Raw genomic sequence first — 23,799 nt, forward strand, 5'->3', positions numbered from 1 at the left:
CTGTTTACAATTTGATTAATTTGCAGGAGACTATATAATACTAGTTTTCTAGAAACACACATTTCAAGCCATTCAGATTTAATAATAATCAGAAGGATTTATTTTCATGTTCCCATTCTTATTTTGATATGAGGCCTTTTTGTCCCGTAGTGTCCAATGTGAGTCCACATATTAGTTAGCTTCTGTTACCTAGGCAACTGAATATCCACAACAATGCTACAGTACCAGCAGCACTGGCACAAGAAGCAGCATATTCCCAGATGTCTAGCTGTCACTCTAGGCATATCATTTTTACAGGGGACATTTACTCTGTGACCTCCTGGGTCCTTGGGTGATCGGCACTTTACTTCATGCATGCCTGTCTTTCTGTGTAAGAGTGATAACGAGCAAACAGATAAACCTGACAGGCCTGAGTTTATCTGTCTGCCACTCCTGGCCTCTGTTAGTGTAGACAGGATGTATTCACTCTCTCTCTCTCTCTTCCCCCCTTCCCTTGCAGTAGCCTTCTTAATGTAGTTTAATGGCTTTACAAAGCCAGGCAGAGAGCACTTTTCTCAGTGGCTGTGGTCGGATCATGACCTCTCACCATGAACTTGGAAGGGCTTGAAATGATAGCAGTTTTGATCGTGATTGTGCTTTTTGTCAAAGTGTTGGAACAATTTGGGCTGATTGAAGCAGGTGTAGAAGGTAAGGGAGTTTATTTCAGTGACTTCTAAAATATTTTTGTTATGATCTCTTGTAACAATGCAAGGGGCACCTGTAAACTAGATGTAAGATACTACCTGAGTCACCCAGAGATCGACATGCACAACAGGAGCTTTGTGGCTTAAACATTACAAGTTGTAGTGATGGTTTGTCTTTTTACAGCAAAAATTGCATTAAAATACTTTCAAGTACTGTACAAATATAAAACTAGATCTTTAGCAAAGACATTCAGATTTTAACTCCTTATTCATGTTTATAATCTATAGTTGTAGTAGTATTAGATCACAAATCAGATTTCAAAATAGTTAACATGCAAATATTTTTATAATCTATATCTATAAGAACATCATCTGGGCTGGGACTGTTGTAACCAGCTATACATATTTTATAACATTTGCCAATCTGATTACAATATCCTTCATTATCAAAGTAAAACAATGTGTCTGGAGGAAATAACTGCAATCCTTGGATTCAAATGAACAACTCTAACGTTCACTTAAGGTAGCCAAGTGTATTTGCAAGTTTGTATTGCTTGATGCTGTTTATCGTAGACAATTGTATCTTATCCTTATTAGCAATAAAGTTTGTATATAAAACAGTAAACAAAGGAAATCAGGTGCTTGCATTTCTTAAGTATGGCTTTTCTGAGTGCATCTTAGTAAACCATTTGATTATTGTGATCTTGTTCTTAAAGCATAGTTACTCTTTCCATTTAAGTTTTTACTCTACCCAGGAAGCTGGCTGCAATGTAGTACACAAATATTCAGATATTGTTTTCCAAAATTTTACAAGGTCTTTGGCTGAGATAATCTATTTCTTAAATATTCCTGTAAGCCTGCATTTTAGACAATATACATGTGCTTATACACATTTGGGAACTCTGTCTATGAGCAGATTATGGTTTTATAGGCTAACAAGTAAAACAAATCTCAGCAAAATATATTTGCCATTATGACCAGGCTTAAAGTAATCCTGTGTGTGTAACCCTTTAGAGAAACTCATTCTTTTCTTCAAATGATCTTTTTAAGAGTGTTCCCTGAAAACTGTGTTTTTTTTTCTCTCATGCTATATATGTTTAGAAATGTGTAGACTTAATTACAGCTCCTGAAAACTATGGTGTTTCCCACAGATATGTTATCAGATGTATTCTTGTTTAAAGCTTGTTTTGGATGGTTTGTAGAGTCCATGAGAGTGCATTATTATTGGTATACATAACTGAGACCTTATACTTTTGAATATATTATTAGAACCTGTTTTTTGTCTTATTTCAGTTTTGTAATTAACAAATTTATCTCAACTTCTACTTAACTTTTACCATTATATTCATCTACAGTCTGTTTAGTTGGTATATTTCTATATGGTCTGTTTAGGTATAACTGTTGTACCCTAGTGAGTTTCTATGGTAAAATCCACTATTGGTGTGTTTTTTTAATTATTATTTATTTTATATATAATGGTGGTAATTGGGAGACAGACTGTGGGGGTAGACTTGCTTCCCAGTGTCTATAAAATTCCTGTAAGAAAAATAGATAGGTTTGTAGAACAGCTGACTACTTTGTTACAAAAATTCTGGAGTTCAAGGAGAACTGGCCATTTGCATATGCACACAATCTGTTTGGTTTTTACCCCTTATAACAAAGCTTTCTAGAATGTCAGCTGAAATCATAAGGGAAAAAATATAAAACTTATTGCTTCGTGGTATTCAAAGTGCTATCGGCAACAATATGTATGGAATAAATGCATATTTTATTGAAATTGCTCATTAGATTTATAAATGATGAAATACACAAAAACAGGGCTTACACAGAAAGGATGAATGGATGTCTTGGGTTTATTCATGAGCTGCAGCTTTACTCTCTGCATATTTCTCAGACCTGGAAAATGAAGGTTTTGAATGAAGCAAGAGAGAAATTAGTGTGGTGGTTCGTTTTTGTTTTTTTGCAGTATTACTAGGGGGATTTAAACAATTGTCTGAGATGGTTTTGATAAAATCTATTTAACTGTGCTCTCACACATATGCTCCTTTGTGATACATACATTACATGTGTAAGTGCTGAAAAGTTCTTAGAACATTTTAAAAAAATTAAATCATACACCGTTACAAGCCCATTCATGATGCTTATATGGTTTTCTAAAAATGTTGGTGGTGTCCTTAAAATATTATTCTTTGTGGTATTGCATCGATTCAGCTTTCATTAGGTGACATCTCTTTCCCTTTTCTGTGCTCCAAGATTCAACTTTCCTACTTAGATCTCCTTGCATGTTATATAGAAAACCAATAGCTCACCTTGATTGACATTTGTAGGCTTTCTTTTCACAACACCAAGAGTTGTTCTGTGTCCTTAGATATTTTTTTTGTAGATCTGTCTGGAAGTTACTTTTAAATTCAATAATTATGGATCCAAACTAGGACACCAAATCAAACACTCCTTTAACTCTGAAGTTCAGAACCATATTTGAACTTCAGAGTTCGCTCCTCCAGATGGAACGGAACAAAACCAACCCTTGGATCTGAACTCCCTCAAATTTGAGGAAGCTTGGATCTTGTGATTTTGTGATTCAATCAGCTACTTAATCTAGAAGGATCAAATACTTACCCAATTTAAATCAACTGCAAAATTCCATTTATTCAATCGGGATTCTGATTTAGCTTTAACTATATAAATATATGCATTATTCAGTATCTTTCTCAATATTGTGGTATTTATTTACTATGCAATGTTTGAATACATGCCATTATGCATTAAATGTAGTTCAATACTAAGGTTCTTTTTGTATGCAAAAATGAAGTATTGTAATGGCAGAATCAGAATATTTTTTTTTATTTTCCAACCTGCTGCACTCAAGTAATTGGATATTTTGAATGGGCCTTTCCAATCATCCTCAGTTGCTGAAAGATTCTGCTGTGATTATAGTAGGAGTATTTCCAAAGTAAAAGGAAAGGTGTTTTTAAAAATGTATGACTGATATTAAAGGGAAAAACAACAGTATAATTATACAGATCACAGAACTTGATACTTGTAATGACTCTTCAGTTGCTTGTGAATTGAACAGGTGCCTACTGTCCTGCTTAAGTGTACCTTATTGGTGGTTTTTCAAAGGTGAGTATCTACTGTATTGATACACCAATATTGGAAACATTTTAATGTTTTACTATGGTACAAATTGAAGTTTGAGATGTTCTTGATCCTCTGGGGGAGAGGGGAGACAGGCTTGTTAGAGAAGAACAAGTAAATCAAAATATTCTAAAATCTTAAGGTATAACAGTCGTCAGAATATCAGTTTATATTTCATAATGTTTGTAGTTTTCTTATGAAAGGTGGTAATCTGTGTACAAGTTAGTCAAATTAACCTGGTACAGAAAGTTTTAAATATTTTCTCTGCATTTTCATTACTGTGGGTAAATTATTAAAGTTCAGGTGATCTAATCTAGCTTTTTAAAATGAATACGTAAGAATAAAGTTGATGTGCCTTATAAAGAGATCAACCCCTTCTCAGTTACAAAAATTTAAAGTAGTTTTCTCTTAACAGTATGTTGTCAGAATTTGAATCTCCTTTCTAAAACTAAATGTATAATAAAAGGTTGTGAAATGACCCTGTTCAGTCAGATAAATAATAGAATATACACTGAGGGTTGATGTGGAGTGAGAACACACACACACACATAGCAATAGATACCGCTCAAAGCAATAAGTTGACACTAATAAAATTCACCAAGACATAAAAGCTGGCATAAAGGGTAGTTAATGTTACACTGAAACATGGTTTGTTTCTTATAATTGCCCTGGCTCTAAAATGTTAATTTCATGATAGCAGTAACAGTTTCAAAAACTTCCTCATGAGCCCTGAGAGTGGCAGCAGTAGGTTGCACAGAACTTTACAGCTGAAATCATTATAATGTAGATAAATCCACTGGATCAGTGGATTGCTGTAATATGCCAAAGTTTCTAACCCAGTCTTAATGCTGGGTATTTTGATGAATTGCTTTCAGCTGGAAAATCATGCATGACCATGGATATATAGGGTGTTGCTGAGTGATGTCCTAGTGCTTTCTTTTTAACAAGCACTATGTGTGACTTGTAATGACAGTCTCTTGAGTTACTTGTGGCTGCTTTTTTTGTTCTGCTCTGAAAACAGCAGCTATTAAACCTGTTTTTGTGACCCAAACTGCAGTCTGCTGGGAACTTCAGCGTAATCATGCTTCATTGTGATGTCCTGTGTGTGGTGGTGGTGGGGGATTGTCACATCAAACAATTATTATTGATGAGCACTAGCCTGTAACAAACACACAGAGTTGTGCACCATTTTGCATTTCTTAGGAATTATACTGTAAACTTCTCCTTGATGTCAGATGGTGTTGCATGCATGGATGTTTTAAAATACGGTCCTAAATTAGAATGTGAATAGACCTAGCTGAATGTGTCATTAGGGAAGGAGGGGGGGGGGCGGGAATCTTGGACATTTTAAAATTGGCATTTTTGGTTACTCGCTTAGAAATAGTTCCTACATTATATCTTCAGATTTTTCAAGAGAAATTGAACAATAGCTGTTAAAGCAAACCCCTTAACAATACTCAATAGCTGCAGTGCAAGTAGATGGAAATCTAATATATTCAGTCAAGGAAAATTGTACTGTCTTTGTTCCATACACAATAAGAATAGGTCATCTGTACATTTCAGATATTTATCACAATGGAGGTATAAAGTTTTGAGTACAATGTCTGAAAACTAGAAATGGGCAAAGTGTAAGAAGAGGGGCTAGGTAACCCAGGAAATTAATAATAATCCTTTAACTTGTAGTTCATTGTTATGACTAACATAATGGCTGAGAGTCATTACTTTCTGACAGCTGTTCAATTGCCTTTGTGAAATGTGTTAGTGGCCTCAATTCAATGCCCAGTGAAGAACTTCGCTCCTGGGACTAATTGCTACTTTTGAAGATGATACTCTGCATTTCTTTAGTGCGCTACATCCATAGATCTCAAACATGGGTAAATATTGCAGTTGATGGCTTCGGCAAATACTGCAAGGGTTTAATATGTATGGAGACTGCACCACTCTGTCACCCATAATTGACTGGGCTGGCCTATTAGAAATGATGCACACTGATAGAAAAACATCAGGATACTTACACAGCGATTGTCATGTAATTGACGGTACATAAAGAACATTTAGCTCCTGTGCTGTTAGCCTGATGCCTTTCACAAAGCCAAATATTTAAAATTAATCTTCAAAAAGTAATGAGAAGGCATTAAAACAGACTTCATCACAAGCTGATATGTAGACTGTCAATAACAACTTTCACATATGCATGTGGATACTGGGAGAATCTATTTTTTTTTCTTTCACTACTAGAATTATAGTTTCTAAAAGTATTTTGAATTAACATAATAGTGCCCATAGGTGCTGGAACGAGGGGTGCTGTGGGTGCTGCTGCACCCCTTGCCTTGAAGTGGTTTCTATCATATACAGGGTTTTCAGTTTGGTTCAATGGCTCTCAGCACCCCCACTGTACAAACTGTTCTAGCACCACTGATTGAGTAATACCAATTGCTTGACACTAACTATTCATAAATTCTTGGGCCACAAGGAACCATTGTGATCCACTAGTCAGACCTCGTGAATAACACAGGCATTGAGATTCCTTGAATTAATTTTGGGTTTGAACTACAGGATATCTTTTAAAACCCATCCCATCTTCTAATTGATGGACAATCCACCATAAACCTTGGTAAACTATTCCAGTGGTTAATTATCGTCACTGTTGAAAATGTGTGCCTTATTTCCCGTCTGAATGTATCTAGCTCCAATTCCAGTCATTGGATCTTTTGTTATACCTTTGTCTGCTAGATTAAACAGCTGATCAGTTTTTTCCTCCCATGTAGGTACTTATAAACTGTCAAGTCACCCTTTAATCTTCTCTTTAAGGTAACTAACTAGCTGTCTTTCACTCTGACGTGTTTTCTAATCCTTTAATTGCTTTCATAGCTCCAAATTTTCCTTTGAACCCTCTCCAGTTTTTATCAACCTCCTTCCTGAATTATGGAAACTAGAACTGTACACAGTATTCCAGTGGCACTGATGCTCAACAGAGGTAATAGAGTATGGAGGCTATTTCTCCTTATCCACTGTTCATCCATCTAAGGATACTACTGGCCCTTTCAGTCACAGTGGGAGCTTATATCCAGCTGATTATCCACCATGACCCCAAAGTCTGAGTCACCTCTTGTAAGTACATTGTACATTCTTTTTCCTAGGTGTGTGACTTCACATTTGACTGCACTGAAGTGCATATTGTTTGCTTGCACCCAGATTACCAAGCTATCTGGATTGCTTTGTATCCAGTGTGTGCCATCATTTTTAATAGCACACTTAAAGTAGCCTATAGTCCAGAGATTGAGTAGGTGTCCATAATACCAGATCTATTCAAAGGCTTCCAAATAGCCCTGTTTTGGGGGGCACTCGTAACTTGAAAACTGTATTCAGACATCTTTACCAAAAAAGCAGGTGTTATGCATACTAAATCAGTTTATCTCTCACTATTGTGAGGATTTTAATATTATTGTTTTACTCATCCTTCAAAAATGTATTGGCCTTAAGTGGAATTTTGCAAGGTTGACTTACAAGGTATGGAACAGAGCACAACCTTGTACAGTTTATAATTAATGAGATGAAAATTAAACCCATTGGCGAGAGTCATAATTACTGTTTAGTGCCTTCCAAAGAAAGGTAGTGGCTCTTTTCAGGGAGAATTCAGTTATGAATGACAATTGCTATCCTCCTTGTTTCATTAACAGTAAATGATGTAGCAAACAGATACAAATGAAAGAAATAGCGCTTTATTGATTATGTTGAGAGGATGGTGTTACAAGCTAAGACTCTTCTGTATATCTCCCACCTGCCACTCCCCAGCTTCTGGTCAGTTCTGACTCCTGATCCTCTCTCTCTCCAGTTTTGATTGAAATAATGCATTCCTTGAGTGATCTCCTGTGAGATGGTTTTATCCTGTCCCACTGATAATATGGTATGCTGATAATATTCAAAGTTCCTTCTAACATATCCACTAGGTCTGGAGATTGCAACCTTTCCTCTGATATGGCCATTGCAACAATTCCATGTGTTCTTCAGGATGTCCCAAAATAGACCACATTACAGCTGAACTATTGAAAGGTGCTCTGCTTTGGTATACAGTGGAAAGCTTCAGTTAGTGAAGAATGTGGCTATCCACCCCTTAAGCAAAGGAAGTCTGTGAACATAAAACACCTGAGTTTCAATCCGCAATCTTTGAAGGGGTGGGTTATCTTCTGAAAAGCGTACTAGGATTCTATTAAGCACATAAGAACAGCCATACTGGGTCACACTAATGGTCCATCTAGCTCGGTATCCTGTCTTCCAACCGTGGCCAATGCTAGGTGCCTCAGAGGGAATGAACGGAACACGTAAGCATCAAGTGATTCATCCCCTGTCACCCATTCCCAGCTTCTGGCAAACAGAGGCTAAGGCAGAGGTTTCAAACACGCGGCTCATGGAGTTATTTCCTGTGGCCGCCAAGCTCCCCTCACCCACAGTCCCCCCAGCGTGCTGTGTCTCCGGTCCTCTGCCTACCTTCAGGCACTTCTCAGCTTAGCACTTTCCAGGACGGAGGGGGAGGAGCAGGGAGCCGCGCGCTTAGGGGAAGAGGCGGGGCAGGGATGGGGATTTGGAGAAGGGGTTGGAATAGGGGAAGAGAAGGGGTGGGAAGAGGCAGGATGGGGACGTATGGAAGAGGTGGAGTGGAGGTGGGCGGGGGAATGGGGCTTTTGTATCTTTATATGAAAAGGTGTCAGTGATGTGGCCCTCGGGCCAATGTACTAGTCCTCATGTGGCCCTCGTAGCGATTTGAGTTTTGAGATCCCTGGGCTAGGGACACTTCAGAGCATGGTTTTGCATTCCTGCCCATTCTGGCTAATAGCCATCAATAGACCTATCCTCATGAACTGATCTAGTTCTCTTTTGAACCCTGTTATAGTCCTGGCTTCACAACATTCTTTGGCAAAGAGTTCCACAGGTTGACAATGCGTTGTGTGAAGAAATACTTCCTTTTATTTGTTTTAAATCTATTGCCTATTAATTTCATTTTGTGATCCCTAGTTCTTGTGTTATGAGAGGGCGTAAATAATACTTCCTTATTTACATTCTCCCCAGGCATGATTTTATGGACCTCTATCATATCCCCCCTTAGTCATCTTTTCCAAGCTGAAAAGTCCCAGTCTTATTAATCTCTCCTCATATGGAAGCTGTTCCTTATCCCTCATCATTTTTTTTGCTCTTTTCTGATTCCAACATATCTTTTTTTGAAATGGGGCAACAAGATCTGCATGCGGTATTTAAGATGTGGGGGTACCATGGATTTATATAGAGGCAATATATTTTCTGTCTTACTATCTATCCCTTTTCTAATGATTTCCGACATTGTTTGCTTTTTTGACTGCTGCTACGCATTGAGTGGATGTTTTCAGAGAACTATCCACAATACCTCCAAGATTTTTTCTTGAGTGGTAACAGCTGATTTAGACCCCATCATTTTATATTGCTCAGTGTCAGTCTCACTTGCTCTAAAAGAGATGAATGAGAATATCTTTAAGGGGAAGGGTGCAGAACTTCCTGCAGAATTCTTACTGTCTCAGCAAAGAGGCGGCTGCTGCTTATACACCTCTACCCCAATATAACACTGTCCTCGGGAGCTGAAAAATCTTACCATGTTATAGGTGAAACCAGGTTATATCGAACTTGCTTTGGCCTCGAGCATTTCTGTTGTTGTTAGTCACTTCCCCGCCTCCTGACTGACGCCTCTGAACCGTCCAACCCCCCCCCGTCCCCTGACCACCCCCTGAGACCCTCTGCCCCTTATCCAACCCCTTGACCCTCGGCCTGGCACCCTTAACACGCCGCTCAGAGCAGCGTGTTGGAGCCAGACATGCTGACACACTGATCCGCCGGAGCTCGCAGGCCCGCCCCCCAGAATGCTGCTTTACCGCATTATATCCACATTCGTGTTATATTGGGGTAGAGCTGTACTCTTGTGTTACTTAATATAGCACTTACATTTTGTAATCCAAAAGACAAAACTATTAATTCTAGTCCCAGATGTGTTGCTGCCAAAGGGCACTGTAGGCAGAGGATGTCATGTGAACACACACTTCTGCTTCCTATATGCAAAGTTGAATTCCATTCTGACGAAAATCTTCATGATCATTTGTAAGGCGTATTTAACTGACTATTTTTTCTTAGTCTTGGACTACAGCCACTGGATGCTTATTTTGTCAATGCATGTGGTTGACACAGGCTAAGATGGGTTGGATTTGTACCATTTTTTGGGAAGGCATATTTATCTTTAATTCCAGTAGTAGCTGTCTAAATGGACACAATATAAATGTCTTGTTAGTTAGATTTCAGAGTGGTGGCCATGTTAGTCTGTATCAGAAAAATAATGAGGAGTCCTTGTGGCACCTTAGAGACTAATAAATTTTGTTAGTCTCTAAGGTGCCACAAAGACTCCTCATTATTTTTGTTAGAGGGAATAAGAGTAATGGGTTGTTGAGGATTTTTTTAAATCCAGTTTTTAATAAGTCATTCTTCAGTTTACAGTATAGTGGGTAAAATAGCTCAGTAACTTTTTCATATGATAAGAGTATAGTTGTGGTGAAAGAGAAATTGTCCTGTAACTCACCTTGAGTTAACAGATTAATTTTAATCTGAGTAGTGTAATCCCGTCATATTTCTAACTAGTATTGAGTATCTATTATTACTACTACTGGTTCTTACTGTGCTTTTCATCTATAGATCTCATAGTGCTTAACAAAGGAATGTAAATATCCATTATTCCCATTTTACAGGTGAGGAAACTGAAGCAGTGTGCAAAAAAAAAAATGCACAAGCATGTACAGATGGCTAAGGCACAAAATGAGTTACATCTAGGAAGAGAGAGAAGTCAAGAAGAAGAGGTTCTTTAAGTACTGTTGGAACAAGAGAAAGATGAAGGAAAGTGCAGGCCCTCTGCTTAGTTATTGTCTCTCCTTCTCCACTGATTGCATTGTATTAGTAGGAGCATTGCTAACAGATTGAGGGAAGTGATTATTTGGCACTGGGTGAGGCCACCTGGAGTATTGCGTCCAGTTTTGGTCCCCCCACCACAGAAGGGATGTGGACAAACTGGAGACAGTCCAGCATAGGGCAACAAAAATTATTAGGGGGGCTGGGGCACATGATTTATGAGGAGAGGCTGAGGGAACTAGGTTTATTTAGTCTGCAGAAGATAAGGGTGAGGGGGGATTTGATAGCAGCCTTCAACTACCTGAAGGGGGGCTCTAAAGAGGATGGAGCTAGGCTGTTCTCAGTGGTGGCAGATGACAGAACAAGAAGCAGTGATCTTAAGTTGCAGTGGGGGAGGTCTATGTTGGATATTAGGAAAAACTATTTCACTAGGAAGGAGGCACTGGAATGGGTTACCTAGGGAGGTAGTTGGAATCTCCATCCTTAGAGGTGTTTAAGACTCTGCTTAACAAAGCCCTGGCTGGGACGATTTAGTTGGTGTTGGTCCTGCTTTCATAGAATATCAGGGTTGGAAGGGACCTCAGGAGGTCATCTAGCCCAACCCCTTGCTCAAAGCAGGACCAATCCCCAATTTTTGCCCCAGATCCCTAAATGGCCCCCTCAAGGATTGAACTCACAACCCTGGGTTTAGCAGGCTAATGCTCAAACCACTGAGCTATCCCTCCCCCCAGGGAAATTTTTTTTTGTTTGAGCAGGGGATTGGACTAGATGATCTCCTGAGGTCTCTTCCAACCCTAATATTCTTTGAGTCTACAATGACATTGAGAAGCCTGAGGTACTTAATACCTATTTTGCTTCAGTCTTCCATAAAAAGGTTAATGGTGGCATAAATTCATTCCCCCTTGTTAATTGTAAGTCAAAATAGGGAAAGAACAGGTTAAAAATACTTAGATAAATTAGATGCATTCGAGTTGGCAAGGCCTAATGAAATTCGTTCTAGGGTACTTTTAAGGAACTAGCTGAAGCAATCTCAGAACTGTTAGTGATTACCTCCACACAGGATTGTATCCCAGGGGACAAGAGACGGGCAAACATAGTACCTCTCTTTAAAGGGGAAGGGGGGGAAAAAGGACCCAGGGAATTATAGACCCATCAGTTTCAGATACCTGGAAAGATACTGGAACAAATTATTCAACAATCTGTAAGTAGGGGTTGATAGGGTTATAAGGAATAGCCAGCATGGATTTGTCAAGAACAAATCATGCCAAACCAACATAATGTTGTTATGACATAGTGGATTGGGGAGGGGAGGAGTAGGCATAAAGTATCTTGTTTTTTTCAGTAAGGTTTTTGACACAATCCCACATGACATTCATATACGAAAATCAGGGAAAGGTAGTCTAGATGAAGTCAGTGTACCGGTCCACAGTTGGCTCAAAGATCAGAAACCGTAGTTATCAGTGGTTAGCTATCAAAATAGGAGGGCATATCTAGTGGGGTCCTGCAGGGGTAAGACCTGGGTGTGGTACTAGCCAATATTTTCATTAATAACTCTGTTAATGACCTGGAGAATATTCTTAAAACTTGAAGATGACACCAAGAGGAGGGGTTGTAACCGCATTGGAGGACAAGATTAGAATTCAAAATGACCTTGACAAATTGGAGAGTTAGACTGATATTAGCAAGATGAAATTCAATAAAGACAAGTGCAAAGTACTTCACTTAGAAAGAAAAAACCCAAATGAAAAACTACAAAATGCTATATCACATCTGCAGCACTTCTCCTATCCAGTAAACCTTGGCTGAATAATTGGCTAGGCAGTAATACTGCTGAAAAGGATCTGGGTATCATAGTGAATCAAAATCCAGTATGAGCCAGTGATGTGATGCAGTTGTGAGAGAGGATAATATTTTGGGGAGTATTAACAGGAGTATTGTATGTAAGACACAGGAGTTAACTGTCCCACTTTACTCAGCAATGGTGAGGCCATAGCTGGAGTTTTGGTGCCATGCTGTAGGAAAGATGTGGATAAATTGGAGAGTGTCCAGAGGAGAACAATAAATGATAAAAGGTATAGAAAATGTGATGCAAGCAGGGAAAAACTGGGAATGTTTTTTCTTAAGAAAAAACACTGAAGGAGTATCTGCTAAGTCTTCAAATATGTTAAGGGCTGTTTTTAAAAGAACATAACTTTTTCTCTGTCCACTGAAGGCAGGACAAGAAGTAATGGGATTTATCTATAGCAAGGGAGATTTACATTAAATATTAGGAAAACCTTCCTAACTATAAGGGGAGTTAAGCACTCAAATGCGCTTCCCAGGAGGTTATGGGAAGCCCCATTGTTGGAGGCTTTTTAAGAACAGGTTGGATAAGCCCAATCAGGGATGGTCTAGGTTTACTTGGTCCTTCTTTAGTGCAGGAGGCTGGAGTTGATAGCCTCTCGAGCTCCCATCCAGTCCTGCGTTTCAGTTAGCCTAAGTAGCTTTCATTGATTTATTCAAAGACTTTAAGAACAGAAGGAACACTAGGTCATCTAGTTAGATCTTGTATATCACAGATCATTAACTCTCACCAGTTACCCCTGTATTGAGCCTAGTAACTTGTTTGACTAACTCATATCTTCAAGAAATGCATTGAGTCTCTTGATTTTTGGAGACTTTAAGAAATGGGGAATTCACCATTTACCTGGTAGCTTGCGCCAGTTATAGTCATTGTTAAAAACCTCTGCCTAATTTCTCACTTGTCTGGAAGCTGAAGTCAGAAATTCAAGTTATGACTTTCTCTGCTAGATGAGAGCTTTTTTAGAACCCAGTATTTTCTCCCAGTGATGGAATTGGTACACTTTAATCAAGCCACTTCTGACTCTTCTTGGATAAGCAGAAATAAACTGCAAAAAGAACAGGAGTACTTGTGGAACCTTAGAGACTAACAAATTTATTTGAGTATCGGCTTTCATGAGCTACAGTGCACTTCATCGGAATGCATCCGATGAAGTGAGCTGTAGCTTACGAAAGCTGATGCTCAAATAAATTTGTTAGTCTCTAAGGTGCCACAAGTCCTCCTTTTCTTTTTGTGGATACAGACTAACACGGCTGCTACTCTAAAACCTGTCAAATGTTTATTTGTATCTTTAATCCTTTGTATTTTAATCTTTTAAGTAAATAGTTAAGAATTGCAAATAAAACATTACATCCATTACAGTGTATCATTTAGAAAAACCTCACATGTTGACTTAAATGCCAGTGATGGAAAGTCCACTATGAGCCTTTGTAAATTGCTTCAATGATTGATTATTCTCACTCTTATTTATTTATTTTTTAAAAAACAAAAATTATGCCCTGTTTCCAGTCTGAATTTATCTAGCTTCAAGATCCAGCCTAAGGAGGCACAGAGAAGTACAGTGACTTGCCCAGGGTCACCTAGCAGAGCTAGGAATAGAACCTAGGTCTCTTGAGTCTGTCCAGTGCTGTATCCACAAGGTTGCATTGCCTCCTAACTTCCAGTCTGCTTTTTGAGGCTTGGAGAGAACCTCTTTCTCCTTAATTCTTTGGGTTTTCTAGTAGATTAAATCTGACCAGTCTGTCTATCCTTCATATGATTGTCCTCCAGTATTTTTTTCATCAAAAATATATTTGACACAGCTGTGAAAGTCTTACTCTGGCATAGGGCATATTTCTAAATGTTTATAAAAGCAGAGTCTGCTGCTTGTGTTGATTCCTTCCTCAAGTCTGAAACTTAAATTATATTTGAAAAATGTGTGGTGTGCTCTCCAAAATGTTTGTCGCTGCAGATCTAAGAAAGACCTGAAGGATAATAGGTGTGTCATAGAATCATAGAATATCAGGGTTGGAAGGGACCTCAGGAGGTCATCTAGTCCAACCCCCTGCTCAAAGCAGGACCAATCCCCAATTAAATCATCCCAGCCCGGGCTTTGTCAAGCCTGACCTTAAAAACTTCTAAGGAAGGAGATTCTACCACCTCCCTAGGTAACGCATTCCAGTGTTTCACCACCCTCCTAGTGAGAGAGTTTTTCCTAAGATCCAACCTAAACCTCCCCCACTGCAACTTGAGACCATTACTCCTTGTCCTGTCCTCTACCACTGAGAATAGTCTAGAACCATCCTCTCCGGAACCACCTCTCAGGTAGTTGAAAGCAGCTATCAAATCCCCCCTCATTCTTCTCTTCTGCAGACTAAACAATCCCAGTTCCCTCAGCCTCTCCTCATAAATCATGTGTTCCAGACCCCTAATCAATTTTGTTGCCCTTCGCTGGACTCTCTCCAATTTATCCACATCCTTCTTGTAGTGTGGGGTCCAAAATTGGACACAGTACTCCAGATGAGGCCTTATCAATGTTGAATAGAGGGGGACGATCACGTCCCTCGATCTGCTCACTATGCCCCTACTTATACATCCCAAAATGCCATTGGCCTTCTTGGCAACAAGGGCACACTGCTGACTCATATTCAGCTTCTTGTCCACTGTCACCCCTAAGTCCTTTTCCGCAGAACTGCTGCCTAGCCATTCGGTCCCTAGTCTGTAGCTGTGCATTGGGTTCTTCCGTCCTAAGTGCAGGACCCTGCACTTATCCTTATTGAACCTTATCAGATTTCTTTTGGCCCAATGCTCCAATTTGTCTAGGTCCCTCTGTATCCTATCCCTGCCCTCCAGCGTATCTACCACTCCTCCTAGTTTAGTATCATCCGCAAATTTGCTGAGAGTGCAATCCACACCATCCTCCAGATCATTTATGAAGATATTGAACACAACCGGCCCCAGGACCGACCCCTGGGGCACTCCACTTGACACCGGCTGCCAACTAGACATGGAGCCATTGATCACTACCCGTTGAGCCCGACAATCTAGCCAACTTTCTACCCACCTTATAGTGCATTCAGCCAGCCCATACTTCTTTAACTTGCTGACAAGAATACTGTGGGAGACCGTGTCAAAAGCTTTGCTAAAGTCAAGAAACAATACATCCACTGCTTTCCTTTCATCCACAGAACAGTAATCTCATTATAGAAGGTGATTAGATTAGTCAGGCATGACCTTCCCTTCGTGAATCCATGCTGACTGTTCCTGATCACTTTCCTCTCATGTAAGTGCTTCAGGATTGATTCTTTGAGGACCTGCTCCATGATTTTTCCGGGGACTGAGGTGAGGCTGACTGGCCTGTAGTTCCCAGGATCCTCCTTCCCTTTTTTAAAGATTGGCACTACATTAGCCTTTTTCCAGTCATCTGGGACTTCCCCCGTTCGCCACAAGTTTTCAAAGATAATGGCCAATGGCTCTGCAATCACAGCCGACAACTCCTTTAGCACTCTCGGATGCAACGCGTCTGGCCCCATGGACTTGTGCACGTCCAGCTTTTCTAAATAGTCCCTAACCACTTCTTTCTCCACAGAGGGCTGGCCATCTACTCCCCATGCGGTGATGCCCAGCGCAGCAGTCTGGGAGCTGACCTTGTTAGTGAAGACAGAGGCAAAAAAAGCATTGAGTACATTAGCTTTTTCCACATCCTCTGTCACTAGGTTGCCTCCCTCATTCAGTAAGGGGCCCACACTTTCCTTGGCTTTCTTCTTGTTGCCAATATACCTGAAGAAACCCTTCTTGTTACTCTTGACATCTCTTGCTAGCTGCAGCTCCAGGTGCGATTTGGCCCTCCTGATTTTATTCCTACATGCCGAGCAATATTTTTATACTCTTCCCTGGTCATATGTCCAACCTTCCACTTCTTGTAAGCTTCTTTTTTATGTTTAAGATCCGCTAGGATTTCACCGTTAAGCCAAGCTGGTCGCCTGCCATATTTACTATTCTTTCGATACGTCGGGATGGTTTGTCCCTGTAACCTCAACAGGGATTCCTTGAAATACAGCCAGCTCTCCTGGACTCCTTTCCCCTTCATGTTAGTCCCCCAGGGGATCCTACCCATCCGTTCCTTGAGGGAGTCGAAGTCTGCTTTCCTGAAGTCCAGGGTCCATATCCTGCTGCTTACCTTTCTTCCCTGAGGAAGAAGCAGCAGAAGAACAACCAGTCAAAGGCCTGGTTTCCTCCATTTTGTGACCTGAGGTGGGGGAGAGGTGTTTATAGTCTAATACAGAATTTATTTCAAAAGGAGCAACTACAACAGCATCATCCATAGTTTTTAGTTAACCTGAAGTACTGGATGTCATTTTACAGCCCAGGTGCCTGATTGTGCACCATAGAAGTCAATAGGAGTTTTGCCAAAGGTATGATTCAGTCTGACAAATGACTGTAAAAATGACATTGTGGGCTTCTGTGCTTGTCAATGATTTCCATATCCAATTTTCTCCATTTATGGGGTCATGCTGGAGATGGAAAATTAAGTGCCACATTTGTAAAGTCCAGCTAGGATGTGAAGGTGAAGCTGGGTTCTCTTGTCTCATTAAATATCACCGGCAGAGAGAAGCAACAACTCATTGTCTTCAGATTGTGGGCTCTTTTAAACCTGGGTAATTCTGAGGTAAATTGGATTACAAAGGTGTAAATAACTGTCATCAGTGGGGTGCCACATGTGTAACTGAGGGTGAATTATAGCTCTGCAAGTGAAGCTTACTTAACAGTGCTGATTGAGAAGAAACAGAATCCAGCTCATTCTACCACAGCTCTGTAGTGCTAAAACAAGTTGTGTGTTTGTGGGTTGTTTTTTGTCACTAAAACTTGTATTCAGAGTCTCTTCTGCAACTGGGAAGTGAATCTGTTCATGAGAGGGTGCCATTTTTATATTACTCTTAAATGTTGTTCTACTGCTAAACCTTATTGAAATATTACTGGTCCTTCTGTTTCTTTACCTGCCCTCTCTTTGAGAATAGATTTAACCAATCTAAACAAGTAAAACAAAATGGTTTCTGGGTGCTAGTAATTCTTAGCTCAAGCTAATAATTAATTAAAACTGGGGCATTTTCTTTTTAAAAGAGGCTCAGTCTGGATTTAAAAACTTGAGTGATGGATAATCCATCATATTACAGTATTTGATACATTGATCTAATGGTTAATTACCTTTGCTACTAAAAACATGAGCCATATTTCAGTTTAAATTATTTTAGTTTCATTTTCTAACCAGGGGATTTTACTATGTCTTTGCTAAATTAAAATGCTCTGTAGCATCAGATATCCTCCCTTTGTAAGTTTGTTTTAGACCAGGATCAAGCCACCTTTTAACCTTCTCTTCAATAAACTAAATAATTTGAGCTCTAGTGGTCTTTTATTTTAAGGCATGTTTTCTAGACCTCATCACCCTTTAAGCTCTCTTCTGAACTCTCCTCAGGTTTTTCAACCTTCTGTTTAAAGTGTTGACACCAAAACTGCACAGGAGCCTTAAAACTAGTCTCATCTATACCAATACACAGAGGTAATATCACCACCCTGCTACTACTGAATTCTGTGTTAATGCACCCAAGGATTGTCAGTCTTTACATTTTCATGTAAAATATGTCTGTATGTATTGTTTCTATGCAAAGCGGTGGAGAAGTTCAGATTCCATTATTTCTTTAGCAGAGCCCATTATGAAATCTTTGGTAATTGTAATTTCAATGGAAAAATTCAGTGTTAAGTGTGTGACCTTCTGACGTGAAATCTGATATGATTAATACAAATGTTCAGCTTTTTATCCGTTTTAAAAGGAATTTAAATTAACCTGCTAAATATCATACCATGAAAGGTGAAATAAAGCATTGAGTTAGAAGAGGTGTTTTAAAATACTCTCCCATTTGAGACTGGATTCTCAAACTACTTTTCAGAGAATCTTCTCTTACGGCAATTTTGAATATTGGTGAACAGACTCTTCCCTCCCCCCCCATCCTCACTGGAGAACACACTTTCCTTCACTTCTTTCTTTACTCTCCCTTCTCAAAGGCTCTGTACTGTGGCACCTTCCCTGAAGTTAGAAGATTCTATCACCACCATTCCTAACTCAGATGAGGGCAGTCTTTGTAGAGAGATGAACCAGAAGTCTACCATGTTCAAGGAAATCTAAGTTCTATAAAGTTGTGGGTGGCCACTAAATGAATATTGGTGTAAACAGTAGCGGTATAGACTATGTCATGAATACACAATATTTTAGAAAGTGTACTTCAGGTGGTTTAGTGAGTAACATTAATCAGCAAGCTATGGTTTAGGTAGCCTTGCTCAACATCATAGTAAAGTAACAGGGTTATTTTGTTGTAGCGAGTAACCAGCAGGAAAGTCTAGTTTGATTGGAATAGGACACAGCTCTTTAACAGATGGGGAAAGTATTTTCCAGAACAAAATCCAGCAGTTCAGAGGGAGGGATGTTTGTCCAGTGGCTTCCCAATGCCATGCAAGAAGCCTGGGTTTTGATTTCTGGTCTTGTGATCTGTAGAAGGTCATCTGGGGCTGGGAGCATTATGGAGATAGCACTTCCTCCCTCCCCCAAAGGCTTATTTTCCATTTCTCTATGCTAGTGTAAGGAAGCCTTTTCAGAGACCATTTGAATGATTCAAAAATAGTAGATCAGAGATCGGCAACCTTTTGGCATGCAGCCTGTCAGGGAAATCCGCGGGCAGGCCAGGACGGTTTGTTTACGTGCAGCATCCGCAGGTTCGGCCGATTGCAGCTTCCACTGGCTGCGATTCACCATTCCAGGCCAATGGGGGCTGTGGGAAGTGGCGGCCACCACATCTCTCAGCCCGCACTGCTTTCCACAGCCCCCATTGGCCTGGAACGCTGAATCGCAGCCAGTGGGAGCTGCGATCAGTTGAACCTATGGATACTGCAGGTAAACCAACCATCCCGGCCCGCCAGCAGATTTCCCTGACAGGCTGCATGCCGAAGGTTGCCGATCCCTGCAGTAGATGCAGTGCATAAGTTAACTGAGCTAAAGCATAGTCTCCCTCAGTTGTCAACAATAGTAGCATTTATATCCTCCCTCTGGTCTCCATCTTGTTGAAATCCTTCAATTAACCATCCATCTTTTTTAAGAATACTTCAAAATATGATTTCACAGTAAGAATAAATGGATAAAACAAAATTGGAGCTACGAAACAGAATGTTCCAAGGAAATAACTTTCCAGAAGTTGTAAAACCTCTCATTTAATAAAAACATACAGAGAAACAACCCCCCTCCAACATCTCATCTCTCTGTTCAAAATGGCTTGTCTGACAAACAAAAAGAGAGCCTCTGGCAAATCTCAGGAAGAAAAGACTCCTTCTTGTACATCAAAATATATCCTAACATGTTAAAGCTGCAACTAGCTTTCCCATGGAGATGCTATTTTTGGCTCCATAATTAAGTGGTTCCCATTAAAATCCAGGCATTTCCCACATAGTGATTTAAAGCTAACACAATATTCCCTGATAACTTCAATTTATTGCAAGTAGCAAATAACGGTGGGGATCTTGTAAGCCAGCAGTTTATTTGCATTAATTTCTGTGGACAGTATTTTGGTGACTGCTCAGTATGGTGGTGATATCAATGTGAAAAAGCGGAGGTTCCCTCCCCCTCCCCCCTGGTATGTAATGTGAGATGTATGTTAAAGGAATTACTTCATGATGGAATATCTTCCTAGAGTAGATGAATACATAATCACAAAAAGCACTTTCCAGACTGTTCTAGTCATACTGTTACTAAACGATACTTTGGTTTTTAATTGTTAATTTCCTTTTCTGTCCTTTCTTTAGCATTATCAAACTCTGTATGGTGTGTTATAGCTCTTGTTTTCAGCAATCTCTCATGTTGGTATGGTTTTGTTTGTTTTGTTTCCCCCACCACCACCGCCACCACCATAGGTACACATAATTTTACAGCAATTTAGCACTATAATCAACAGATTAGGTTTCTCCCTGTATTCTGTTCTACAAAGATTCTGCAAGTTTACACAGAGCCAGGTTCTAATTTGTCTTCTGTTTTCATGCTCAGTGTAATTATGAGAATGTCATGTCTGGTCGTCTTCTGTTTAGTTTTTCCACTCACATTTATTATATATAAATGGCATTTGTTGCCATTTACAAAAGCTGACCTGGTGTTGTGAATAAATAACATTTGCATGAGAGCTTTCTGGTAAACTATGCATTTTGGATTTATTATGCATAATATATAATTAAATAGTGTTCTGACTAAGGCCTCAGCTGTGGCAGAAGAACTCAGTATTTTCTCAATAGAAATAGAAGCAGTGTTCTGAGTTTTGGAAATTGGTCCAGTTTTAGCTCTTCTCTCTGGATTTACTCTGCATATTTAGAGGTGGTGGAGGGAAGTACAGCATATGTCCTATTTTAAATTTGTTGTGAATAAATCTATATATAGTGAAGTTAGGAACTGTGACCACAACTTTTAAGCAATGTACCATATTGATTTCAACCCTTTTCCTATTAAAATCAGCTGAGAGTCCTACTTTAAAACTGATCTCCCCAATATAGCCCACCCATTTCCACTTTGTATGTGAAAGTTGAAAATACTGACATGATAAATCAAGGGATCACATATATTCATGAGATAACGCACAATAAAGCAAAGCACTACCTTAGTTAGCACTCTGTGATAGAACTACACAAGGAAGAGTGCAGCAAACAATGTAGAAGATCCTCAGGAAATTACAAATATGGACATATGTAAGCATGAACTAGAAGACTATTACCACATATTGAAAACAAGTTGTGGCTACCGTACATAGTTGTATCCTGAAATTTAAAGTAGCAAATTAACAATTTCTAATGAACAATAGACTACAATCTGTGCACTCATATACTTAAGATGTCCTGAAGCAAAGAGCTACACTAGACTTACTGGTTTCAGAGTAGCAGCCGTGTTAGTCTGTATTCACAAAAAGAAAAGGAGGACTTGTGGCACCTTGGAGACTAACCAATTTATTTGAGCATAAGCTTTTGTGAGAATGCATCCGATGAAATGAGCTGTAGCTCACGAAAGCTTATGCTCAAATAAATTGGTTAGTCTCTAAGGTGCCACAAGTACTCCTTTTCTTTTTACTAGACAGACTGTCTCCTCCAAGACATTCACCATTGACATACTCCATACCATTGTTGTCTCTGGGTAAGACTTCAACCCATACGTTATCAGCCAGGAGCTGACAAGGCAAGATTGTGATAAGTTACAGTAATAGAACCGCACTAGCATGCATTTATCTTAAATTTAATCTAAGGAATCTATCCATGCTCAAGTTAATGCTAAAGTGAAATTAAAATAAAAGGCTCATTGATCAGGTTTGAATGCTAACTTTCAAAAAACAGTATTGTTTAAGATGAAATTATTTTCTATTATTGCTTTGAAATTATTTTCAGTTAGTATAATTTTAAAGCACTTTGCTTTCTTTCCAAGGGCTATGACCAGTGTGTTGCTGGTAGTTACAAGTGACTACATAGCTCTTTCTGAGCAATCACTTTTATTCTTAGGTAAAAGCGTTAGAGATCAAATGCACACAAATAAGTTCCTATATACATGCTTAAAAAGCTTAACAGAGATCACATTAATATTCAGGGGTGTTAGTAGGCCAAGTCCTTCCCTTTCACAAGGATTGGGGTTCTCACTCAGACAGAAGGTCCTGTCCATTTGCTGGATCAGAAAGAAGGCACTCAATCAGCTTAAACTCAAGATCTTAATCCAAAAGTCCTTTCTTTGTCTGTCTGGTCTCTGGAGAATTTAATCAGAAGTAATATATGTGAGCCTCCCCGTAAAGGATACCTCCCTGGGAGAGTTACAACCTGATCGATTTGCTTTAACCACCCACTGTCTTTAGTTCCTGGAGGAGCTGTGGTAATCCTCCCACATGACAAAGAACATAATCATGCATAAACCATACACTTAAGACAGTGGACCCTGAAGATACTACAAGGAGTTGCAATATCTGTCACAGCCATTATGACTTTGCTGTAGGCCTTTTTATGTGGGATGTAGAACATACTATATACTCCAGGAATAATTAAAAAAAAAAAAAAAAAGTCAAATGCTGTGGGATGGGCCCAAGCTTGAACTCTGCCCTAAATATGGAAAACAAATAGCATGTTAGGGCTCAATTCAGTGAACCCGCCACACACAGAATGTTTGGCTAAAGCTGCAGGAAACAGACCTTTGCAAATTTGCTAGATGTACACTATCTGAAGTTTTAATTTTTTTTCCCCATTGTGAAAGATTTTGCTGGATTGAGAGAGATTCTTCCTTGTTTTATGCAGCAACCAAGTAGGGGAAAGACATGGGTGGCAGTAATAAGAACAGAACACAAGGCTGAATATGCTATCTGCAGTTTTTAAAAAAGTGAGCTGATAATGAATCCCTTTACAGGCCACTGCCTATCCACTATAATTAGGCAGATTAGCAATGATAACTAACTGCTAAAGTAGTTATTTGGCTCCATTACTATAATTTCTGAAAGCCTCACCATCTTCAATGCTTTAACCTCACAACACCCCTGTGAGGTATCGAAATACTGTACATCCCCATTTCACAGATGGGAAGCTGAGGTACACCGAGACTCAGAGTATATTTACAAAGCAATGGGGAAGTGTAATTCCCAGTTTGGTAGACGTACAGGCCGCAGCTCAGCTTGAACCAGTGCCTAAAAATGTAGTGCGCCGCCATGCCCACAAGCTAGTCGCTAGTCACTCAACTACAGTGGCGCCCAACCGCTTTGGCACATGTTTGGGTGGCTAGCCCGAGCTGCCACTGCCACTTTTTTGTGCTAACTCAAACAGAGCTAATGCATGTACGTCTACCTCAGCTGGACACCACATCTAGCTGCTGTGCAGACACCCTGCGTGAGTTGTCCAGCATGTCACAGGAAGTCTGGGGCAGCAGAAGGAATGCAACCTGATCTTCCGAGTCTAAGGTTAGTACCTTAACCACTGGACCACTCTTCCTTTTTTGAGATGGGGTATCTTGGTAAAGGTGGGCTTTAAGAAGGGCTCTTAAAGAGACCAGGATAGTAGCTATTTGCATATGGACTAAACTGCAGAGCTTAATAGTTTTGTTTTTTCCAAAGTTTGAGTATGTTTGGATTTTATTTCAACCCAGACAAGGGGGGCAGCCCCAAAGTTCATCTCTGCATCTGAATTATACCAAAGTTGGGGGAT

The 23,799-nt window shown here is 39.7% G+C and overlaps 1 protein-coding gene across 1 annotated transcript in view; it reads left to right on the forward strand.

The window, feature by feature from the left end:
• The first annotated feature begins 587 nt into the window (after window positions 1-587).
• The window catches only part of KCNIP4 (potassium voltage-gated channel interacting protein 4), a 449,700-nt gene continuing 426,488 nt past the window's right edge, over window positions 588-23,799 (forward strand). The window contains exon 1 of the mRNA XM_077814618.1: window positions 588-687. Within this exon, the coding sequence (XP_077670744.1) occupies window positions 588-687 (100 nt within the window). The remainder of the gene's footprint in view (window positions 688-23,799) is intronic.

Source organism: Eretmochelys imbricata, chromosome 4, assembly GCF_965152235.1.
Source record: "Eretmochelys imbricata isolate rEreImb1 chromosome 4, rEreImb1.hap1, whole genome shotgun sequence".
NCBI lineage: Eukaryota > Metazoa > Chordata > Testudines > Cheloniidae > Eretmochelys > Eretmochelys imbricata.